Source organism: Gymnoscopelus microlampas, assembly GCF_963454915.1.
Source record: "Gymnoscopelus microlampas genome assembly, chromosome: 6".
NCBI classification, from domain to species: Eukaryota; Metazoa; Chordata; class Actinopteri; order Myctophiformes; family Myctophidae; genus Gymnoscopelus; species Gymnoscopelus microlampas.
In genome coordinates this window covers 43,358,180-43,381,054 of record NC_139943.1, presented here as the reverse complement: position 1 = coordinate 43,381,054, position 22,875 = coordinate 43,358,180, and the positions used below count along the sequence as shown (strand labels likewise).

Below are 22,875 nucleotides of genomic sequence, written 5' to 3'. Positions count from 1 at the left end.
ACAAGAAGACTACAGGGATGAACAAGGGAAGGGATGAGATAGGTCAAATGGCACTTATTTAAAAAGTCCCTTGAACGCAGTTGGCACATTCATGTAGCCTGCCAGCACCCCCCGCCCCCCACCGCACCCACGCATACACACCTTTCATCCTCCAAAGCCTTGGCAGATCACAAAGCCCAGTGGGGTGCAAGATGGAAACAGAAGGACCAATACATTTACACACCAACAGGGCGCCACCACTTCCGCAGATTAATCCAAATCAGAATGGCTTTAAGACAAATGCAATTAGATTAAACTCCAATCCTGTTTGCCCACAGCACCCACACCCCCCACCCCACACACACACAAGCTCACAACGCGCTATGATGCAACGCATTGTGAGCTTGTAGACTGGCTATTTTCAATGTGCAATATCATCGTGCAACGAAGAAATAGGGCTTGAGTGGATCAGCGAGTATCCTTAATGCAGTGAAGCTGGGGCTGTGGTAATACATTCATGTCTTTGCTGGCCAAAGAAGAGGAAATGCACTTTGACGCTTTTGTCAATAACTGATACAGCTGCGATAACGACAATTACCATAACAAGTGCTAAAATGAGGGTCATGGCACTATTGAATGCCGTTACCTGCAACCCTGATATCAACAGATTCCCGATCAATGCTGTTTATCATTGGGACATGTTCCTCATACAAGTCAAATTGAATCGTAATGTTTCTTTTTCTTCTTGCTAACCGACCTCTAACACACATACACACTTGCGCAGACAGACATTCGCATACACACGCACCCTCTCGGCTAGGACAATGGTCACAGTCTCCTGAGTCCAGCGCCGTGGAGAAGGGGGGGGGGGCTCCCGCCCACCACTGACCTTCTGACAGCCAGAGCTCGGGAGATGGCAACATTCACAAGCAGAGCTATGAGGTCAACATCAGCACACAAGCACTCCAAGGAGAACTGAGTGAAAATTAATTAAAAACGCTAGTGTGCGGTGAATGACGGGCAGCTTTTGTTGGTCCCTTGCATTGACGAAGGGGGGAAAGGCAGGACGGTCCCGTGTCCCTGGTGCTGGCAAACCCCCCGGTGGCCTTAGCTATTGTCTCGCTGCCAGGCTTCCTGCCTTATCAGCAGCAGCATATCAATGAAGCCTCCTTCATGTTTGCTCAAAATGGTAATTACAACATCCACATATTTTTTTGTGCGCACTAAAACAATGACGTCTTAGTCTGAGTGCTGAGGAGGGTTAAGAGAGAACGGTAGACCTTTTACAGAGACTTATGGGACATGTGCCAGGAGATGAAGACAAAGGGATATGAGCTTTGTTTTGTTTTTGCCTCCCTTCTCATTCATTAATGAAATAAAAAAATAAATAGTCACAGCGTTAGGTACAGCAGACTGTCAACCTACACGTCAACCAACAGGTCAGGTGACATTGCAGCAATCTTCTGGATCAATCTTCTACAGCCCGTGGCCAACCCCCGGTGATATACAGGGTGAAAGATTTGGAGTCTGAAGGCATTTAAACAGGATGTTTAGCTGAGAGTTTAATGTGGGCCATCAATTGCATCCACGCAGGACCACAGCTGCTACATGTGTCCTGTGAGACCATCAGAGCAGTTTAGTGGCATGTTGCAGTTTAAAGGTGCAACCGTAGAGTCAGGTACCAGGGGACCAAATAGTCTCGCCAACTCTCAGTTTTAACTACCCACATTCCCTTTGGTCCACACTCATTAAAAGCAGAATGCATCTGTCCTTGTAGCTTTTCCACAGAAACGCGCACACACACACACACACACACACACACACACACACACACACACACACACACACACACACACACACACACACACACACACACACACACACACACACACACACACACACACACACACACACACACTCTGTTCACAACTCTCACACACACACACACACACACACACACACACACACACACACACACACACACACACACACACACACACACACACACACACACACACACACACACACACACACACTCTGTTCACAACTCACCACATCCAAAGGTAATGGTCATCAGGTGTCAATGCTTGTGTTTTGGCAAAGTCTGAGCTAAAAGCAGAACATCCATTAACTCCATCTGATAACATACAGTACTGTACTGTATACTGTGTACTGCAGGTCTCTGTCCTGACATCAGTTGCAGTTATAATGCTCCCACAGACTGCATGACTGCATTGTGGCCCAAGGGGGGTTCCTTGTACATTAGTGAAGTATGTACTTTATAAAGTACAACTGTATGTTTAGTGAAGTAAGATTTACAGCACAACAGAATAAGGCATCTTTGTATTTACAGCAGGAAACCTTTTCTTCAATTGTGTAACTTGTTGACAGGTTTACTAGACAGACAGACAGAATGAAGAGGTAGTAATAGAGCTGGCCTGGCGCGATGAATTATTGAGCAGGACACTAAATAGGACCATCGGGTCCCAGTGCCAAGTTCCAAAGAACTGTCGTACTGTACGATGAACCAAGCAATTCAGTTGCATCACCCAACATTCACAAGTAGCCAACCAAACCTGAGCAGACTCTCCACATAACATCAATCACAATAACATCAATCAACACTGAGGATTTTACTGCGCAAGTAGCAGCAGTTTACAGAAATGTTAAATGGACTGCGTTTATATACCATACTTGACCCTTTCTAGTCATCTGACCACTCAAATGCACTTTACTATGTACTTCACAATCACCCATTCACACATATGCACACACCAAATGGCAGAGGCAACAATGCAAGGCACCAACCTGCTGATGGGGAGCAGTTATGGGTTCAGTGTCTTGCTCAAGGACACTTCAAGACAAAAAGAGGAGGAGCCGAGCATCTAACCGAGAACCTTCGGCTTCCCAGGCGGTCGCTCTAACCCCTGAGCCGCTGCCGAGCACAAGTGACCATGTTACTTGTCTGCTCACTGGTGCAGCTGTTTAATACATTTTAAGCTGACCGCCATTGTGAACCAGCCCAGATCCCAGGCTGCTTGCTAAAAGGACGATTAAAGTGATGAAAGAGAGCAGCACACAGTGTTCAATACACACTGTGTGACACATCTGAGAGACAAACGAAAGAAATGAGTGAACAATAGAATAAACACAGACATGAAAGGAGAGTGTTCTGTTCTAAACTCTGGGGCAGGTCAGGGTCAAAAGAGTTGTGTTAAGCTCAATAGCCACAGTCAAGTGACTCAATTACCACATTTGCTCCTTGTGTTGACCCCTCAATTAGTGTGAAACTGTAACAATCTGCCCACCAAATACAGTCATTCATCACCGGCTGCCCAAACCACCAGCCTGCTTCTCAGAGCCACTGCGCTGGAGTAGAGGGCAGGCAGGGGTCAAATTAAAGCCTGGCCACTGTAACTACCCTCCTTAATATCCTCAGCTCAAACGGGATAAGCTCTGCTAGGTCCACAGTCATTAAACATGCAGTATCACCAGCCACCAGGCATTAAGGCAACTTATTGTACAGGTCTGCTAACAAAATAGACATGGCAATGTGACTCTGGGTACAACATGGAGGATGGACATTCCCAAGCCATGAGTTATCTTCTAGCACTACATAGCAGCCGCTCCAGAGTTTAGACGTCATTGTTTTCTGCAGAAGAACGGTAGGGTTCTATGTTTTATGGGGACTCGGGGAGAGAGGCCTGCTGTAAGTAAAAGTAAAGCATGAGTAACTAAGCGCCGGAGAGCACAGATATCCAGATAAGGACTAAGAGGGTGTTAAGTTGGTAGCCGTAGCTCTTCCTCCAACTTCTGCCCACAGTTAGACATTCAGAGCGGCTCACAGCCCTCCTGTCAGTGCCGGCCCGGCAGAGTCACGCTCTCCTTACCGCTCTCCCACTGCGGTTTGTGTTGCAGCCGCAGTAAAAGCGAAGCTGTGATGATTTAATTATGATACCGGTTCATTCAGTCACCGAGGTTAGGTTTCCAGTCGAGGGTGAGCTGATATGAGCTTAGTTTAGGTTTACGTTTACACAGGCGCACGTCGCCTCCTGAACGGCTCACATTTAATCTCCCTGGACGGGCAGCCGGAGGGTGGGGTCCCCGGAGGGTAGTGGCCCCATCCGGCCCACCGTCCTGCCACGGCGCAGCACAGCCAGGCCTGTCTCCCTGCTCTCAGAGGCCTAGTTTATTCATGACAGATAACTATGGCTCTCTCTCCACTGTCTCGCTACCTGCACCAGTTCATCTGCTGCAAAAGTGAGTAATACACATCACTCTGGGGGATTGGGTTGCCCAGACAAATGATTCAGAAGTGTCGGACTGACTACTTTGATTAATGGGCAATACCTTCTATGGAGTGGCAAGCGCTATCATAATTGATACTAAACTCAACCCTGTTGTACCTTGCTTAATTAACCTCTTGATCTCCTGTACAGTAAACACTAAACAGTGAAGGAAGCAGCCAGCTCTGACTGGTGATTATATTCCTGTTATTTCTCACAGAACACCATCTCCCCATGCAAATGTTCACTCCAGGGTCCTCTCCCTTTACTTTTTAGTTTGATGGCTCACTCTTCCTTTTAGCTGCAATCAATACCTTTTAAGCAAGATCTGCATCCCTTAATTAAGGCAAGTGGGAGATATTAATTTAGAGCCATTATGCATCCAGGCCTTATGGTGTCTGACATTTAGTTGTGATTACACCATTGCCTGTATACTGTCACGGAAGTCATTAGACTGCTGTCATCCCAACATGTTTTTCTGGCCTGATTAACACAAGCTTTCATTAACACATAATACACAGTGACGGCTGTGCTTCTATGCACTAAACCTGGGAGGGTCAGATGGGATTAATTGCTTTGCCATTAACGTTTGGCTTTTCGTTCCTTAATAAGACGTGTCTCTCCATCAGTCTGGGAGTGGAGAACCAAGAGACAGGTGAGCCAACGCCCCAGTTCGTATGACCCTTGAAACTGTGTCCCAGTCACCTGCTTCTTATTTACACTCACATCTGAGGCCATGGTGAACACTCTGACATCAACTATTCATGCCGCTTTCTAAAGCATCCATCAGATTACAATTGTGTCCCCCGATGAGAACGAGGGGCTGTGTTACACCTATCAAGGCCCCTCCCCACTGGGTTAAAGGAAAGAAATGCAATGCCATCCCTTAGAGGAACACTCTTCCAACACTGCACAGTCCTTGAATGCTGCTTCATAATATGCATCTAAAAAGATAATTATACAAGTGCAAGACTTAGACAAATGCCTGAAATGGATGGAATTTACCCAGAATGGTTCACTGTAACATTGAAATATTGTTCATGAAACTGGTGTGTAAAATCGTGCAGTTCTTGTCTTCTGTAGGGTGTCTACAAACCTACAAACACAGGTGCTGTTCTCCACTAGCACTACTCAGCATTCATTATGTTTTCTGTTGGTGTGTTTAATTAAAAAGACAGATGGGTGATTAAAAAAACAGAGTGTATTTGAGTGTGGACAGACAATTCTCTCACTCTATGTAAGTGCTTGCTATTTCGGTTGACAGATACAAGGAGAAAAGCCCTGCAGACCACCTGGCTGAATTATTTCCTTGGAAAGCAATCTAATGCAATATCCCCAATGACCTGCTCCAACACAAATAACACAGGCCTAGCGGTCAGCCTGACTGCATTTTTAAAGGAGATGTTGCATGTACATGAGGTGGGGCAAACAACAAATTATAAAGCAGGTAAATAGCCATAAGGCTCTGCCTGGTACGCTAATACTAAACACAATGTCGCAACACTGTCTGTACACAGATACATCCCACATCTCCACTTCTGTTCGGTGAAAACGGCTGTATACAGACATGCTAAATGATATGGTTGGTATTCTTAATCAATTCCGAGGGATTAGTTAAAAGTGGGGGACAAAACATTAACAAATCAGGCAGGTCTTTCTAAAACGGCGCCATAAAGACATGGAGCGGCAGAGTATATGGATTTTCTGCAGGGCTCAATTGCGTGAGAAGTTGTTTGGCTCGCATTATTGACTTTCCCAGTATGGCGGAACCGGGTGCAGTTAGGTGCCTTTTCCTCAACTCTAATTATGTTGTCATAAACAGGAGAAGCCATTAATGAAGCCCACTCATGGCTTTAAAAACCACAGATAGGATTCAAGCGGATAAAGCAGAGGAGTGCGACAGAGGTCTTAGATGAGTCATGGTATCAATCATGGCAAACTGCCCCCTGTTGAGAGTTGGTCAATAAGTCAGCTGCAGTAGCAACAGAATGTAATGGAGACACCGCGGAGAATGGGAGACATATATGACCTGGGAACGCTTGTCATGTTCACAGGGCCATGGTCGTGCATCAGCCCAGAGATAGAGCCATGTCTGCCACGCAGCTGCCTGCAAAATCGATATCATGCATTCACATAATATGTTATGTATGTCCCATGATGTCCAAGTCTGGATATAGAGTATAAGTTTGTGGAGAATGGGCTTTGATTCCTGCTGTTCTGCCTTCAGCTGTGCCAGTTGCTCGAACAAACTGAATTGGCTGCGTTTGTGGGTGGAAAGGCGGCAGGGGACACCGATCCCCGCTGCTCAACAACAACTCCTACAGGTTGGTTGGGGGCCACCTGTTCAACAGAGAGTAGGGAGGGATAGAGTGTTCTGAGTGCGTCACGTCCTCCCGGTGAAACTCCTCACTGTGTATCGGAGGAGAAATGTGGTTGTCTACAACCTCCCCAAGATGAACAGCAGGGATTGGCGCTAGTATGTACATGGAGGGAATTAGCATAACAGGCAAAATCGAGGAGAAAAAAAAAGATTTTTCTATGAATATACTGAAACAGTTTTGTTCATTTTTAACGTTTCCTTGACAGAAAGCCTATAACATCCAGTAAACTTTGAATAAGATGTGCATTAATTTGTATGTATCCAATAAAACAATGGTAAGGATCCAAAGTAATAAAACGAGGCCATCTCTTTTGACTGACATGTCAAGGACATGTCTACCCATCTATAAACAATAGGACCAAAAAAGCAGGTCACCTCAAGTTCAGCCGCAGTGAGAGGGGGAAAGATCAATAGAACATTTGCTGTACAATGAAAGCATAATACCAAAGAGGAGAAAGTGATGGAAGATCTAATGACAAATTTGTTTGGCTGGAATTGTTTCATTTGATTTTGATAAAAGCTGTCAGAACGGCATTGGGAGAACAAAGTCCCTGTTGGCTCGAGGAGACCAGAAGAGAGTTTGAAATAGCCGAGGGATAGAGTCTTTCCCATTTTCGTTATGTCAAAGGCACTACAAACTGGTCTGTTGCCTGAAGGAGTTGTCTGTGGTGAGTTTCAGCCAATCTGGGCACCATACATACCTGATACAATACAATTTCAATACCGTTCTGAAGGTGCAGTGAAAGGAAAAGGACAGAATATCTGTATGTAGTTTTGTCATATTTTCCCTAAAAGTCTTTGAAAAAGCATGTCTAAGTAAGCTGTAAGCAGTGAACATTGCAGCTCTTGCATCAAGAAACAAATATATGTTGCTTAGTTAATAGAGTGAGAAGTCTCACATGAGAAGTCTCTCCCTTGAATCTTGATGAGTTACGTTACAGCATTATGCATTATGATGCATTCACTTGCAAATAATGTGCTAGTCCAGGCATGAAGAGCAAATATACATTGGGTAGGGGTACTAATGATAAATACACATTTTACATTAGCGTCCCATGCCTATGTATGCATGACTTATGAAATTATGAGAATGTGTCTGTAGTGTAAATGATATTAGGCTGTATCCACAACTGGGATCAGCAGCAGTCATCTTGTTCCGATTCTACATGCATTTTTATATCATGGTGGCCACTGTATAGCTATTTGGATACTACGAGGTGAGAGGCAATAAAATGTAATTACAACATGTTTTTTACTGCTAACTTCAAGACGGAATCACAACCACCGTTTGATAGAAACACCAAAGCAATTTCATGTCGCCTCTGAAAAAAGTGTATCCAGCAAGAGGGAAAAGGCAGAGTCACGGTTGAGTAGTGGAGGAGAGAGAGGGAGGGGGGTGTTGATGGTCCTCCATGGGCTAACACCAGACCACACACTCACGCACACCCCACACACCTAAACGAGAAGAATCCATTTCAGGCAGACACATATTAGATAAATATTTATATGCTATAAACTGTATCAATAAATCTCTCGGGGAGGGGAGGCTATTCTGCAACATGTCAATAGCTGATTTCACCAGCAGATAATCATTTTTCTCTCCATGGTAGGGCTTGATATGAAGTCGATACAGGTTGTCAGAGTTCATTTTGGCCAGAGCGGCTGGAGCGAGTGCATCTGGAAGGATATGGCACCTTACTATTCAGGTCTATTGATTAGATGGCGGTGTGTCGGGGGGGACTGGCTGTCATGTCTCTATGTAGTATGTATGCTGGAGGGAGAATGGAGGGGTTACGAGTGGGGAGACACAGGGGAGTCAGGCCTTTTAATTGTCTCTTTGACACTCGGCTGCATACAAGTAGCCATGATATGCCGAGTTGGGTGGGGTGGGGTGGGGGGAGGAGGTGGTTAGGCAGCGGTCTGAAATGGCAATCGCACAACAGTACTCAGAGACGATGAACATATACAATCAGTCAGGATAAAGATCTCACCCTTGGCGGCATGAAAGGGGAAGAGAGCAGCGCTCGGGAAAAATCAATACGGAACCACTCATTTTGGAGGGACATGTGTGTCACAGTCAATAGGAGTTAATAGGCTGGGCTGTTCCGCGAAGACAAGCGGCTGGGGAGAGCAGCCCTCTCTGACAGCTTAATACATACTGAATGGCAAGCTGGTAACGTGTAACAGTCACTATGGACACATCAAGGTTGGAATGGAACCTGATGGGCGCCGGCAAAAGTTAATTATAGAAAGGAGTTGAAGGTCTTCCACACAGAAGTGCCAAATTACGCATCCAGTGATCACAACAAACCCATGCAGCTGAGCTGACCAACACAACCCCACCGACCCAAACAACAACAGCATGCTGAGGCCAGGTACAGTGACGTGTAAAAAAAAAAGCCAGCACCATATACTTGATCTCTCAAAGCACCCATTTGTGTAATGTGCAAAATATTTCTAAATGGTTTATTTTAACCTTTATTTAATTCTCAGAAGACCCACTGAGGGCTGAGCGCTCTTTGTCAACAGTGCAGAGATTACAAATGTTCAAACAAAATCAAAGCAAAGGCAAAAAAAAAAAGAAATTACAAAATACAACATAATGAAAATAACAATATTTCCCATGTATATACGTCTGAGTGTCAATTGAAGATCATCCCATGAGACACTAAATTAAAAAAAAAGCTTTGCTTTTCAAATCTCAAGCTACGTGTAAGGTTAGGTTTTAAGTGTAATTTAAACTATGCGGTTTCAAAACTGTTTCACTGTGTATTTGTAATAATCAATTGAAAAATACATCTTATTGGATGATGCAACATAAAAAGCTTTTTTCAGGGTAGTATGTGTAATCCTCAATGGTAGAGAGTTTCTCAAGCTATACCCAAACTCTACATTTTAAACCATTCATCTGGATTAGTTAAAAAGTTCAACCTAGTTTAGCATACATACTCTAAGATAATTTAAATCATCAGCCATAAACCCTCTTTGTGGACCAAAATGTGAATCTGACACTCCCACATACATTAAAACAAGCAAATGAAAAACAATCTGATAACATAAGTTTTCATTGCTTTACCCCAAGGTATGCTTTTCAGTTGAAAAATGGCTGTACGGTACGGGGACGTTTACTTTAAAGATTCCAGTCAATAAATTGCCAGAGAGTTGAATGGCTGAGAAACAAGAGTATTACATGATGACGGAAGAGTTGGATCACTATTCATGAATGTGCCGTGGAGCTGTTTTGAAATTCTTATGCAGGTGTTAAGATAACATTTTACATCTGGCTGGCTGATAACACATTCCTACACCGTTCCTTACAAATTAGGACCTCATGACTTCGCACATGATCACTCTTTGAAAAGAAAATATGAAATTGGCACGCTTTGTGTGTGGTGTGTGCAGTCAGAATTATTTATGCTAACTGGCCAGTCAACGGTCTGCTTATGCTGACCCAATCTGACTTTGTGTACAAAACCAAATAATTAACAAAACTCGTATACTGTACGTGAACATTTAGGACCAGGGCAGACCTTCTGTTTCAGGGGAACCAGATAATGGCCAAGCACTAACATGTCTTCACCTGAGGGCTTCTCCACACTGTCAAGCGGAGCCCTTCCCTGCTCTAATTAATCAGGGCCCTAGTAGCAGCCTCATCACAGGTTAATTGGCTTGGAGAATGGGTGAGGGACTCTGTGGCGAAAAACAAACAGAAATACACTTCCCAGTGTTAGGAGAACATATTCTATCTTCACTGGAACCACAGCCAGACTGTCCAAACACTGGGAAGGGGCTAATAATAACTTAATTAATTGGGGTTCCGTGGGTCACTCTGTTTGGTTCCATAAAACAGGATTCTCCCTCTTAATTAGTGCCCATTAAGACCTAATTTGAAATTTGATCATCTCTTAATTTTCTACAGCTAATTGATAATTAATTACATTTTCAGCTTAAAGTAAAGTTTTGACCACAATACATATATATTTATATTTTTTTACAAATAATGTCAGTAGGAAGTATGGGATAAAGACAACACAATGAATTATACATGAGCAACTAAAGCTATGCATGTTCAAAGTGAATTTGCCCACTTGACGACGCATTTTAACACATACTCTAAACAGGTACGGCACCATTCTGATGACTCTCTGGTCATATATATGAGAAGAATACCACAAGAAGGAATATAGAAACACATTTGACTGTTTTACGCTTTCACCAGTGTGTGTGGGACAAAGACTAGAAGCGAGGTGTGGAACCAGTCACACAGTACGGTAGCACAGAAAAGAGAGAGCAGATGTAAAAAGGGTCTTGGCTCCAATTGACATTTCAATAAGTGGAACACAGCGTTAGCAATCCAGTCCCAACTTTTCTGAAACAATTATTGAGACGGTACCTCCAGGCCATGTGTGTTCCTGGTCCCCCGAGCCCTGACGGCTGAAACAGTAATTGACTAAATTGTAGAACACATCAGGGCCATTTACAAATTTGCCGAAAATGAATCGTTTAAAATGAAATGAGGGTGACTCTCAAATTAGCAGGGAATATGATTGAGATGTGGCTCTGGGAATTAAGAAACATGATTTGGAGCTCCGCAAAAAGGAGCATCTGTGAATAGTCCAGTATTACAGACCACACTCCTCTGGCTCGTATTTAAATATCACTGCGGTTTAGCAGATGTTCAGTAAAACACCACAACCCAGACTTAAATACAATGACTAAGTTTCATCATTGTCTCACAATAAAACATGGAATATGGTCTGGACCAGGGATTCCATTTCCAAGTTATTTTAGTTTGCCGTGTAGTATCTCGTATAAGCCTATTGTGTAATCCCTTGTAATAGTTTATTATGATACGCTTACAAAATAGTCTACTGTTACCACTTAAAACTTACATACTGTACCTCTCCTTTTTTCCCTCAAGACCAAATCTCTTTGACAGAAATAGCCGATCAGCAAGCTCACAACGATAAGTTGTGATCTTGTAGAACTGCTATTTTCGCTAAATGTTCGCCTATTATGGCATGCCCAGAATATGGATGCATGCTTGTGGCTACTGGCTAAGCTGTATTTATACTCCACTGCACAATGTTTTTGCATAGGCTACCGAAAATGATGTGAGGCGATATGATGCATTGGGTTGAAAATCAGTCCTTTTTGACAAGCCACACCGTTGTACTAAACCAAAGAAGTATAAAAGAAACAACTGAATTTGTAGTAATGTAACACGTTCTATGTATAATGTGTGATATACAGCATACCTTCATAATGCATTATAACACATGCATAATGCATTATAAGAGTTGTTTATATTATAATGCCTTATGATGTCTTATATTAATAGTCATAATGCATTATATGTTCAATAAGGTCACTACCTATTTTGCATTAAAGGTTATAAAGTCTTATAAACATCTTGGTGCACTGCCTTCTGTAACCATCTCCACCTCAGGATAATGTGATTATCGCATGCCATAAGCTTTATGACAGCTCATTGACTGCTTCCAGGGCATTTTGCTCTATAATGTGTTTATATGTAGAAATAACTCATTTTTATACACCGTATATAAAAAATAAAAATGAGTTATACACTGGCGACACATTATGGTTGCAGAAAGCGACAAAGCGCCATAATGTCCATAAGACCGTATAACCTTTCATACAAAAATGCAGAGCAATTATGAGCAATTGTGATATCTGACCTTCTAAACGTCTAACTTATAATGCCTTATGAATGTTGAAATAAGACACAATAAGTCATTATGAAGGCTTACAGCTACAATTATAACACATTGTGCCTACTTTACAATATCTTATGAAGGGATCTATAATGCATTATAGCTATAGGTTTCATAGAAAGTGTGCATTATGATAACAAATGTGTCAGTATATTTTCAAAATCACATATTCATCCAATTTCAAGTCATGACACCAACTGAATTGTCAGCTAAAAATTCAAGTGAAGAAATGTGAAGCTGTGAATACTAAAGCAAACCACCCAAAAAACGTTCTAATATTGCAAGAAGTACTGACTTCCATTTCAGAGGGTGAGGTCTGAACTCACAGAACCGTTCCTAGTTCAACAAAGAGTTTTTTTTTTTTTTTTTTTTGAAAAGCAGCGTGATAAATCATAGGGTACAAATCTCATTGGTTTAAACATATTGTGCTGCGAGGTGTTTGGGAAAGTGATCTTAGCTACATTTTACAGGCTGTACTCATTTCTGAAGAACACCAACAAATTACACTGACTGTTAAGGGCCTGACAGATTTGATTGATTGTTGTGCAGACACTGTGTTGATTGTTGCCTGTTGTGCCATTTCTGTGGCTCCCAGCAGCCACCGCTTCCATCTCACCCGGGCTAAACTCTTCCAGCCAATGAAGAGTAATTACTAAGTTCATTAGTCACACTAGTGGCCTAGAGTATTATTAAAAGAAGATTTGTCATCAACTCTCTCTCTCTTCACTGCTTCTGAATATCTGAACTGTCTACATATTGCATTCAAGTATGTAATCATCACTATATGACAGACAGATGTGCTTGTGCATTAAAGGCATGAAATATCCAGGATAGCTTGTTTGGGGCAAATGAGGTGAGCATCTTAAGTCACTAAGTAACATTAATGTCTCAAAATGGATTGCAAGTGTTAAGGTTTCTGTAAAAGCGTATGATGACAGAACAGGAAGCATTTTATTAAAGACAAAAATACATACACTTCACCCAAAAATGGACAACGGGAGACATTTATCCCGGTCTGTCTGAAATGAAGCAGCCACAAGCTATCTAAGAGCAATGTCCAAGTAATTTTTCTTTAATAGGAAAATTGTTACTTATTGATCGTCACTTTGCAATGCCTGCCAGCTATGCTCCAATCACTGGAGCTGTCAAAATCATGGAAGTAGTCTCCACTCCTTTGCGATTTGATGCCACGCTGATATCCCATTACTGGCACATTTCCAATGTTAATTACCTTCAACATAACATCATCTCCCTCGAAAGAGCCTCACGTAGGCCACTACTATCTCACCAGAGGACAGCGGGAGGTAAGAGTGATAGGGTGAGGGTGGAGATATCATGCTTTGCCTGTCTAGAGCTTGTGCTGAAGCTGTGCACCACTGACTCTGGCCATTAGGCAGCATGATGGGCTTTTCCTTTCCAGACCATTTCCTGTGGCCAAAATAGCATAAAAACACCATTTTGGCTCGATAGCAAAGACTTCAACTGAATAATCACAAGGGTGAAACTGTAACTATTACAGAGGCACCTCTGGGATATCCATACATAACAGGGGTGTCAAAAACACTGTAGGTTTTCTGGAGGGCAAAGTGTTTAAAGTGTACGCTGCTGGCTCTTGCTCCAACATCTGCTTTTAATTACTCAATTAGCGCAATCATTTAGTCTCCTTGACATTCATCCAAATGGCAAATCATAGCCGGAAGTTGTTCTGTTTAAGCAGAGCGTTAAGAAGAATCATGAAAAATGCATACATGATAATGTATATGGATGCTTAACTAATTGAACCAATTAAGGGGAGGGAATTGGTTTGAAAGAGAACAGCCCCGATGTCGCCCTCCAGGAAGACGCTTTGACACTTCTGATCTACAGCCTCCCTGCTCACAGTGCAAGGCCTGGGGTCATATTTCAGCAGACAAAAGGACTTTCCCTTCAGTCATACAGCAACAATGAAAGCGACTATTCAAAAGCAATGCACATTTAAGGATGTTATGATAACGCATGAGGTCAGCCCGCGGTATTGGTGGTGTGTTTGGATGCTTTAGAAAATCCAACTGGATGGTGTTTACAATTTACTTGGAATGTCTCCCCCAGCATCAGAATGAACTGCAGGTTAATACAACACCTGCAGGTTGGGTTTATGTACAGTAGTTACAAGTGGAACCTACAATTCCGCTCTCAGTATATGTCAATGCTCTTCTTACGTCTGGCATACAACAGTGCCATAAGAATGAATGTAAATGTATCTGATACTGTATATGTCTAATTCCTCATGGACATAAAAATAGATCAACCTCAAGTCCAAATGAATGTTAGTTTGAGGACTAGCATGCTTATGCCTCCTCCCAAAGTTAAACCAATGCACCCCCCGCCCCCCTTCTTTTGGACTACCACCCACCCACCACAAAAAAGAATGATTGTACCCCCGCGGTGGTGATTTCCTGCTTGCTATGGATGCATAAATAAACATAGGCATAAATACACAGAGGACACTGACTGGGACTTGCTGGCCAAGTGGGGCAGCTGTTATTAAAAGGGCTATTTATCACTGTCACCCCACTCAGGTTCCATCCCTCTCTGCCCTCCAGCGATGTCACTAGGCCGCACAGGAACAATGTGGCTCATCCAACCAAACCTACCCCCTCTACCATGCATGCACAAAAACATGCATGAACACAGACGCCATGAACACACAGATACACATGGACACACAAATATTTAGAAATAGAGTGTAACCTGCATGTATAAACTGGAGTGTGTTGCATAGATGAGCACTTGCAGCCCCCCAAAAAAAACAATAAGCACAATAAACAGGAACCTCACTACTGCTTTTTGTCCAATATCTACAACACATTTACACTACACACACCAAACACACCTTTCATTTTCTGCTCTGCTACCTTATTGATTGTGGCTACAATTACCCACTTTTCTGAGGCGCTGTATTAAGTGAATTCCCCCTTTGTTGGACAATAAGTACAGAAGGTTGGCTAAGCCATGCTATCCTTCAGCCTAGGGGGACAGTCTACTTCTCCTGCACCCTCATCATCATTAGCAAGCCGAGATAAAAACACACCTCAATTAGTTCACCTCTGCAGAGGGGAGGCACATCAAGTAAAGGCACGTGCTTCCAGCTGACCCCTTGCACACTTCCACTGCCAGCTGTCCACTATTATGTCCAGACTCAGAGGCCCAAATAATCATGTTCTCCGTAAGTCACACGTTTTTAAACATTCACAGCATGGACATATTCAAGCTAAATCTTCATAAGCTATTCTGATGGAGCATAGTACATGCAGAGTTCATTTGAGCAATTCTGTTCAGATCTCCCTTCAAGTTTGCCAGCTATGGACCCGTAAGGGTATTTTTTTTTCAAATTAACACTCCGGATTTTGCCGTGTATACAGTGACCTGTAACCCTTTATAAACCTCTCACGCACTGCACCAGCAATCCACTCACCATTAATGAAGTGCTTACTTAACCAAATTAGACCCCTTAATTCCTAGTAATTCAACATAATAGCTATCCTCTCTGCCAGAATTAACGACACCCTGGCAGAAACGCGGAAGTCTCTACGGGGCCGCGCCGGCAGAGGAAAAAAGGCAACCCCAGCAAATTCCATATTCTTTGATAAATATGTAACAGTATGTATATAACTGTTAAAATGCATAACCCTCGCGTAAGACCCCTATCAAGTCTGCTTTACACCTGTATTACATTTCTCCTTCAATCAGCAGCTTTTCTCAGACACCGGCCTCCCACGAGGAGCAGAAACCATTACAGGCGACCGCAGCTCATTTGCAGAGAGATTGGAGATCATGCAGTATCAAAAAAGTATGTGAGGCATTTCTGAGAACAGAATTGATTTATTCCACTTCTGCGTTTGTATGCAGCAGCGGTATCAGTGTATTTAATGTAAATCTCCATCCCACAGCCCACAGAGTTGCTGTGTAGGTATAGTCGCTCATGAGTGCAATCAAGCGACACAGGAGGCCTATTCTCCGTCTAAATTAAAGCAAGGACACCTCAACATAATATCAGGCCGCTGACCCCCTGATCACAACCATGTAAGCAAAGCAAGAACTAACTGCATGGATTGATAAAATCCACCCTGATCACCCTCCTTTGCATGATTCTGCTGGTGCCATTTGTTTATGATGCAGACACATTAAGGGCTCTTCTCTGGCGATGGGGAAATGAACAGACAAATAAATAAATATTTCGGAAGATTTCAATTTTTGACTTGACAAAAACAGATCACGCAGAGCCTGTGGCTAGAGGAGCCTGACTGCAAGCTGGTGGGGGGTAAAAGACGGCCCAGGGGGGGCGAGGAGGGCGTCTGTTTTTTAATGAGCTGAAACTTTAAATACTGCATAATATATAATAAAAATGGATAGTTCATTTAACTCTCCCGATAAGTCGCAGAAAAAACTATTAAACTCCATTACTCTTAATGTCAACAGAGTAAGCATTAAGTATGGATGAAGTGAATGTGATATCATATCAGAGCCGAGAGAAAAATAAAACAATAATCAACTGACATTGGAACAAAGAAATATATAACTAAAAGTGCACTGAGCTAAACCCATTATAAAACAATGTATTATACTACCAGTAACCCTCTCAGAACTACTGTATAAGGACAATAATTTATGCATTCTCCAGTACAAAATCTAATTTAAGAGACCTTGATGGGAGAGTCCTGTATTCTTCATTCATTGCACTTAAGTCCTTATTTCAACTGGGACCCATCTTGAGAAGAACAAGATGACTGACAGGCTTTTCACCCACCCACCGTCAGGAGCTTGGGCACAGCAGGCACAGTCCTTCATTTGCCCCCCATCCTCCACCACCCATCAAAAAGCGAGACAAGAAAAAGAAGGATTGGGGAGTGTAAAAAAGAAATATGGCAGCACTTGTCATCCTTTCCATTCTGCTTAGTAATGAGAGCGTTTTCCCCCCTGGGTGAAGAAATACACTATAATAGATTTTTAATGGATCCCCAACACCCCTCCAACTTCCCCCCCAACAAAAACCACTTCCACACCAACAGCAAATGTAAAAGGTAGTAATTCAAGTTTCAATGGTATGAGGTCAGCAACTGAAACCACAAAGGTCTCTAACAACTATATTACCTTTTTGTATGTGTTATGCTCTACTCTCTTAACATACTGTACACCTATCATTCAATAGGCAGTCATTTTCTGTACACCAAACAATGGGTCCTTCTAAGCTCACCAATATCAATGTCTGTGTTGTGTCACTGGAGCTATTTCTACCAGAAAGGTAATGTGATATGTGTTTTAATTGTGACAAAATGCCCCGCCGCCATGTCTACTGTTACAATTTTGGCTGACACCTTGGAAGTGAGGTGTAATGTATGGGTGATCCTCGTTGTGGTGGTCTGCATGATAGTTGTGTTACCCCTGCTGTTAGACAAGCAGGCTAGGAAACGCTTCTGGCTCGTCTAGGGGCTTTATGATAACCTCACCAGCATTAGCTGCAGGGGTGGTTCATACAATAATTGTTTCTGCCAAGCCATATATCTATATGACAGAGAAAAGAATTGCGTGATTTTTCCTGCTAAATAATTGATTTTCGGAATCCGCCTTCTGCATAAAACACTTTAGTGAAGTGAACATGGTTTGTGGCACTATTTTCCCTTACACCAAGGAAACATGAGAATTTATAAGCCAATTAGTGGATAAATACAATTAAGACCTTGTGAGTTGATGAGCAATTTCATTATTCCACACTAACAACTTACAGCCACGCTACACTCAATTCCAGCACTTGTTTTGCTTTTACCTCAACTCTAAATTGCATTAGTATTTAAAGATTTCACCTTGACAAAACATATTACTTAGCTTCAGCATGCAATTAAACTTGCCAAGCAGACATTAATTCTTTGTTTATTACTACATTAGTTGAGCATGGGGTAATCTAATTCCATCAATAGAGAGCCAGGACTAGTCCGGCTTATTGAAAGGCATCAATCTTTTAACAGAGTCCAACTATATTTTCTGTTAATTTACAGTAGGCCATTTGCAGGGTAGATATCCTAGACCTGTGCTGGTGGTGACTGAGGTACAGTGTGTAACGCTAAGCCTCTGCTTGGGTTGAAGGGTTGCCCTCCCCTGTAGTTTAGAGTGGCCCAAAGGTGCAGTCCTGAAAACAAATACAATGATCTCGCAGCCTCCCAAGCTTGGGTTTCACTGACTCACATCATCCTTTAATAGCCAGACAGAAAGCTGCAGCCGGTTGCAGGCCTGTGCCATTATCTGTCTCACGCTGTACTGCAGTATCAATGCAGCCCATGGGTCAAAGGGTCAATGAGTAATTAAGACATGGTTGCCTGAGCATTCCCCATGCACACTTTCAGCACTGACGAAAGGTTGGGAGATGAAAGGAGGGGTGGGATCTCTGTGTAGACTGACACCATGGATCAGATTTCCATAAGTGTGTCTAACTGTTCCTTGTTAAAGGCAATTAGTATGATTGGGAGATAGTTAGATAGGTATCAGCATGCTCCATTTAGGAATATTTTATAAATGAGGACCGTTAACAATAGGTAAAGTTAGAAGCATTGCTTACTTTGAAGGAATACTATTCAGTTAAATGTTTTGCTTCAAAAGAGGGATCAGCAGCCTACACCATCGGTTTAGTTTGACAGCTCACAGGCATCTTGTAGGATCTCCAGAAAAACAATAAAATAGCTTAATTTTATAGCAAGTAGACAATGGCACAAATCAGCCACATATACCGCTATCTGATAAATCACTTCTTAAAATAATGTTCCGTTTTAGAGCCACTTTATTCCTCAGTACAGATGAATGAGTCCTGGTTACAAAAAGGTTTTTTATTTTATTTTTAACGGAACCATTCATTATTTTTTGTTTTTCTCCATGGTGTGGGGTAAGCTCCCAGTTACATAACGTTAACAATTTGACCTAAAATAATGGTTCATATTTAACACATTTTAATACTAAAGCATCCAGTTCTATGCACTGATTTTAACACATTAACACGTTCGTAAGGTCAAATAACACCAAAAAGGAACGGGTAAAACATTGCCATGTAAGCTGATATCACAGCCAACCCTGAGAATTACCAAGAGCAAAGAGGGGCAAAAGGTCCATTGATTTACATGTTCAACAAGAAATTATTCCTGCAGCTTCATTGTTGCTAAAAGAGAAGAGGCCAAGGCCAGAAAATTGAGGTCGCTGATAAATGCTATTAGTGGGAGATGCTGAGGGGGGTCGAAAATCAATATGGCAGTTTGTCAACCTGCCTCTCATAGGGAGGAGGACTCTCTGCAACGGCGCCGAGCGTGCCCTGTCAGCAAAGCACATTATCAGAAATCAAAGTCCAGGGAAGGCCTCAAGGAGGTAATGCAGACGCCCATACAGAAAAGGCTACACTTTGGTAATTAAAACCCATTTTATCAGACCTGTCCTGTCACCAGGTCCTCTCCAACGCTATTGACAATCTGTTGCATGGAGAGTGATCACTAATTTCACTTTAAACAAATGAGTTAGTTAAATTTTACAAGTTAAACGAGGCAAAGGGGACGTGTAGTCAAATAGGGGATGCTGCTGTACGGTTGGAAAACTGTTCTATTATAAGAACGTATTCCTCTCCAATTGAGCAGTTAGAAGTTTCAATATTTGCCTTTATCTAGGCAGGGCTAGGGGCATTTAGACATGGAACGGACAGAATCTTTTGAAGCCTCTTCTGATCATTATTCAGGTTGAATAATGATCAGAAGAGGCTTCAAAGAATTCTGACCGTTCCCATCAGAACACTACGTTTTCACAAAAGAACGTTCGATTCTAAGAAATCTGCATCGACTTTATGTTCTAGAGTTAAGACCAGTGCTATTGCAAATTAATGAGTTATGAACCACATAAAATTAACCACAAATTAAAACATTTCCATAGCTTGAAGTTACAAAAAAATATTTGAACAGAGTTGAAAGCACATGGAGCCAGAGCCAAAACCTTATGATTGTCCTGGTAGGGGACGGTGCTGATTTGTGATCGACAGGTTTCACAAATTCAGAAATGTCCCTCTTAAAGGGATCGTTCACCCCCAAAATGACATTTTTAGACATCGATTAGTCAACCCATGGAGACTTGAATTCATGGATATTTTTTAGTTTTTGTCACATTCCTAAGCCAATAATTTGATGACCGGCAGCGCTTCCGGTAGGACACACAAAGAGTCCTTTGTGTCTCCTACCGGAACAGCTGCCTACCTGTCTGCTGGTCATCAAATTATTGGTTTAGGAATGCAACAATACAAAAAAATATCCATGAATTCAAGTCTCCATGGGGTGACTAATCGATAGAAGAAAATAAATAAATTAGGTGAACTATCCCTTTAATATTAATGTAAGTAGTGGGACTCTATATCGATGCTTGAAAGAATACAGTAGTTCAGTTTAAATAATCTTTTACAATTAATCACTGGCAAATTTACACAAATAATATCAGGACAAAAGGTAAGAATGTAGCTTTATTCCATGCATGGGCCCAGTGTAGCTGTCTCTGGCACAATTTAAATAGAATAACGGGGTCACATTATACACAGACATAGCTGTATGCGTGTATAAAAAACACTGTGGTGATTTTGCTTAGTTCAGTACTGTGCTCCTTCATCCTCTTTATAGGCAAAATAGACCTTGACCGGTCCAGCACTGGTCTGCACCGTCTCCACAGCCCCCACCAACAGCCAGCAGCCAATGCCATAGGCTAATGAGGGGATACCTGCAACAGGTGGATACAATTAAATTGTGCATAATGTCTTTGGGTTATGAATATAAAACATTGATATTATAATGGGCTACGTCTTATAAAAGGGCCAGAAAGGACATTACATTTATCCAACCACACTGACCTAGATTGATGACTTTCAACATGGTGAAAAACGTGTCCTCAAAGTCCAGGTTTTGTGCAGGTGCTTTAGTGCAGTGGTACTTAATGCAGGGGAAGCAGCCTGTTCTCAGTATCTGGTAGTTGGCTCCCTGAACACTCCAGTTGAAGTTGGACAGTCCGAACTGGTCGTTGTGGACGTCACTGTACCGGACACAGTACGAGGTCCATGGTGGCAGTTTCCGCTGCACCAGGTGGCAGGACAACACCTCTGATGCATTGGGGCGCGGACTTGTCTTGCCAAATGTGCTCGGAAACAGAGCAATTCTTAGAAAGAGGTTGTGTATCGTCCTCAAAACTAACTTCATAATAATATTTTTTCTTTTATCACTTGGGGAAGGTATGAGATCATTGTGGTACTTTATAGGTAGAGTATGACGTCATGCAATCGTAGGATGACGTCACGCTGGCGTTGTGTAACATGCCCCTTTACAAACTTGACTGCTTTCAACGACCTTGTTAATAAATTACTCGAACCAAATGTTAGCTGTGGACTCCTTAAAATGACATCTGTAGATCCTTCAGCAGCAATAGAAAAAAATAGTACACGAAACGAAATAATGAATGGTTCTTCTTCTTCCACCGCGGAACCTGCTGCTAAAAGTCTGCAGCAAATAGATGATCAGCTGTCTCAGCCTGTCTGGCACTCAGACAGGACAAGGATACGCAGAAATTGTGTAGCTAAGCTACCGTGGAGTGCTAATACTAACAGGCACAGGTAGGATCGTCACAATTAAAGACCTAAATTGAATTATTACATCTTCACAAAGAGATCCCGCTATTCAGGGCAAGATCCCTAACTAAATAGGTCCATGTCGGCCCAAGGTGAAGGTAATTCAGAGAGTGCTGTTCACTTCTTTCATGCTGTGGTTTGAGCGTGAGTGCGGCACCAATAACAATCCGGTCAGAAACGCAGCGCAGCATTTCAGTTCCGGTTTTGACTACAGAGAGTGAACCTGATGACTGCCTGATTGTTATCATTATGCAGTGGTGGAAGAAGTACTTTTATACTTAAGTAAAAGTACCAATACCACAATGCAGGAATACTCTGTTACAAATAAAAGCCCAGTATTCAAAATATACTTGAGTAAAAGTACAAAAGTATTTGCATTAAAATATATAATAATAGTACTAAAAGTAAAAGTTCTCATAGCAGAATGTCACATTTCACAAGTTTCCAAACGTATAAAAATGCTTTGAAAGTAGCCGATCTACAAGCTCAAGCTTGTGATCTTGTAGATCGGCTATTTTCAAATAGTCTAATTATGCATAGGGCTGAAGTGATTAATGCATGTTTTGTAATAATAATCAAAATCTTCAAAGTAATTAGTAACTAAAGTTGTCAAATAATTGTAGTGGAGTAAAAGTACAATATTTGCCGCTGAGATGTAGTGGAGTAGTCAAAATTGTACTCAAGTACAGTACTTGAGTAAATGTACTTAGTTTACTTTCCACCACTGTCATTATGATCACCAAGTGGGAATTATTAAGTGTTTAGATTAATGAAACAGTCAACATGCTCAATAACGTTATTTTTTATTGTCCCCTAGTATTGAAAGTTTTAATA

General features: G+C 42.1%; 1 protein-coding gene across 2 annotated transcripts; it reads right to left on the bottom strand.

The window, feature by feature from the left end:
* Positions 1–20,761: 20,761 nt before the first annotated feature.
* Positions 20,762–22,154, bottom strand: cUnh15orf61 (chromosome Un C15orf61 homolog). 2 transcript variants are annotated; one of them, XM_084060026.1, is made up of 2 exons: positions 21,274–22,154; positions 20,762–21,143 (listed from the first exon to the last, which is right to left on the bottom strand). In XM_084060026.1, the coding sequence occupies exons 1-2, from the start codon at positions 21,614–21,616 to the stop codon at positions 21,016–21,018; spliced, it is 471 nt and encodes a 156-aa protein (XP_083916152.1). In that variant the 5' UTR covers positions 21,617–22,154; the 3' UTR covers positions 20,762–21,015. The 2 variants fall into 2 exon arrangements, with proteins under 2 accessions (XP_083916152.1, XP_083916153.1); XM_084060027.1 differs by having other exon boundaries at positions 20,762–21,128.
* Positions 22,155–22,875: the final 721 nt, after the last annotated feature.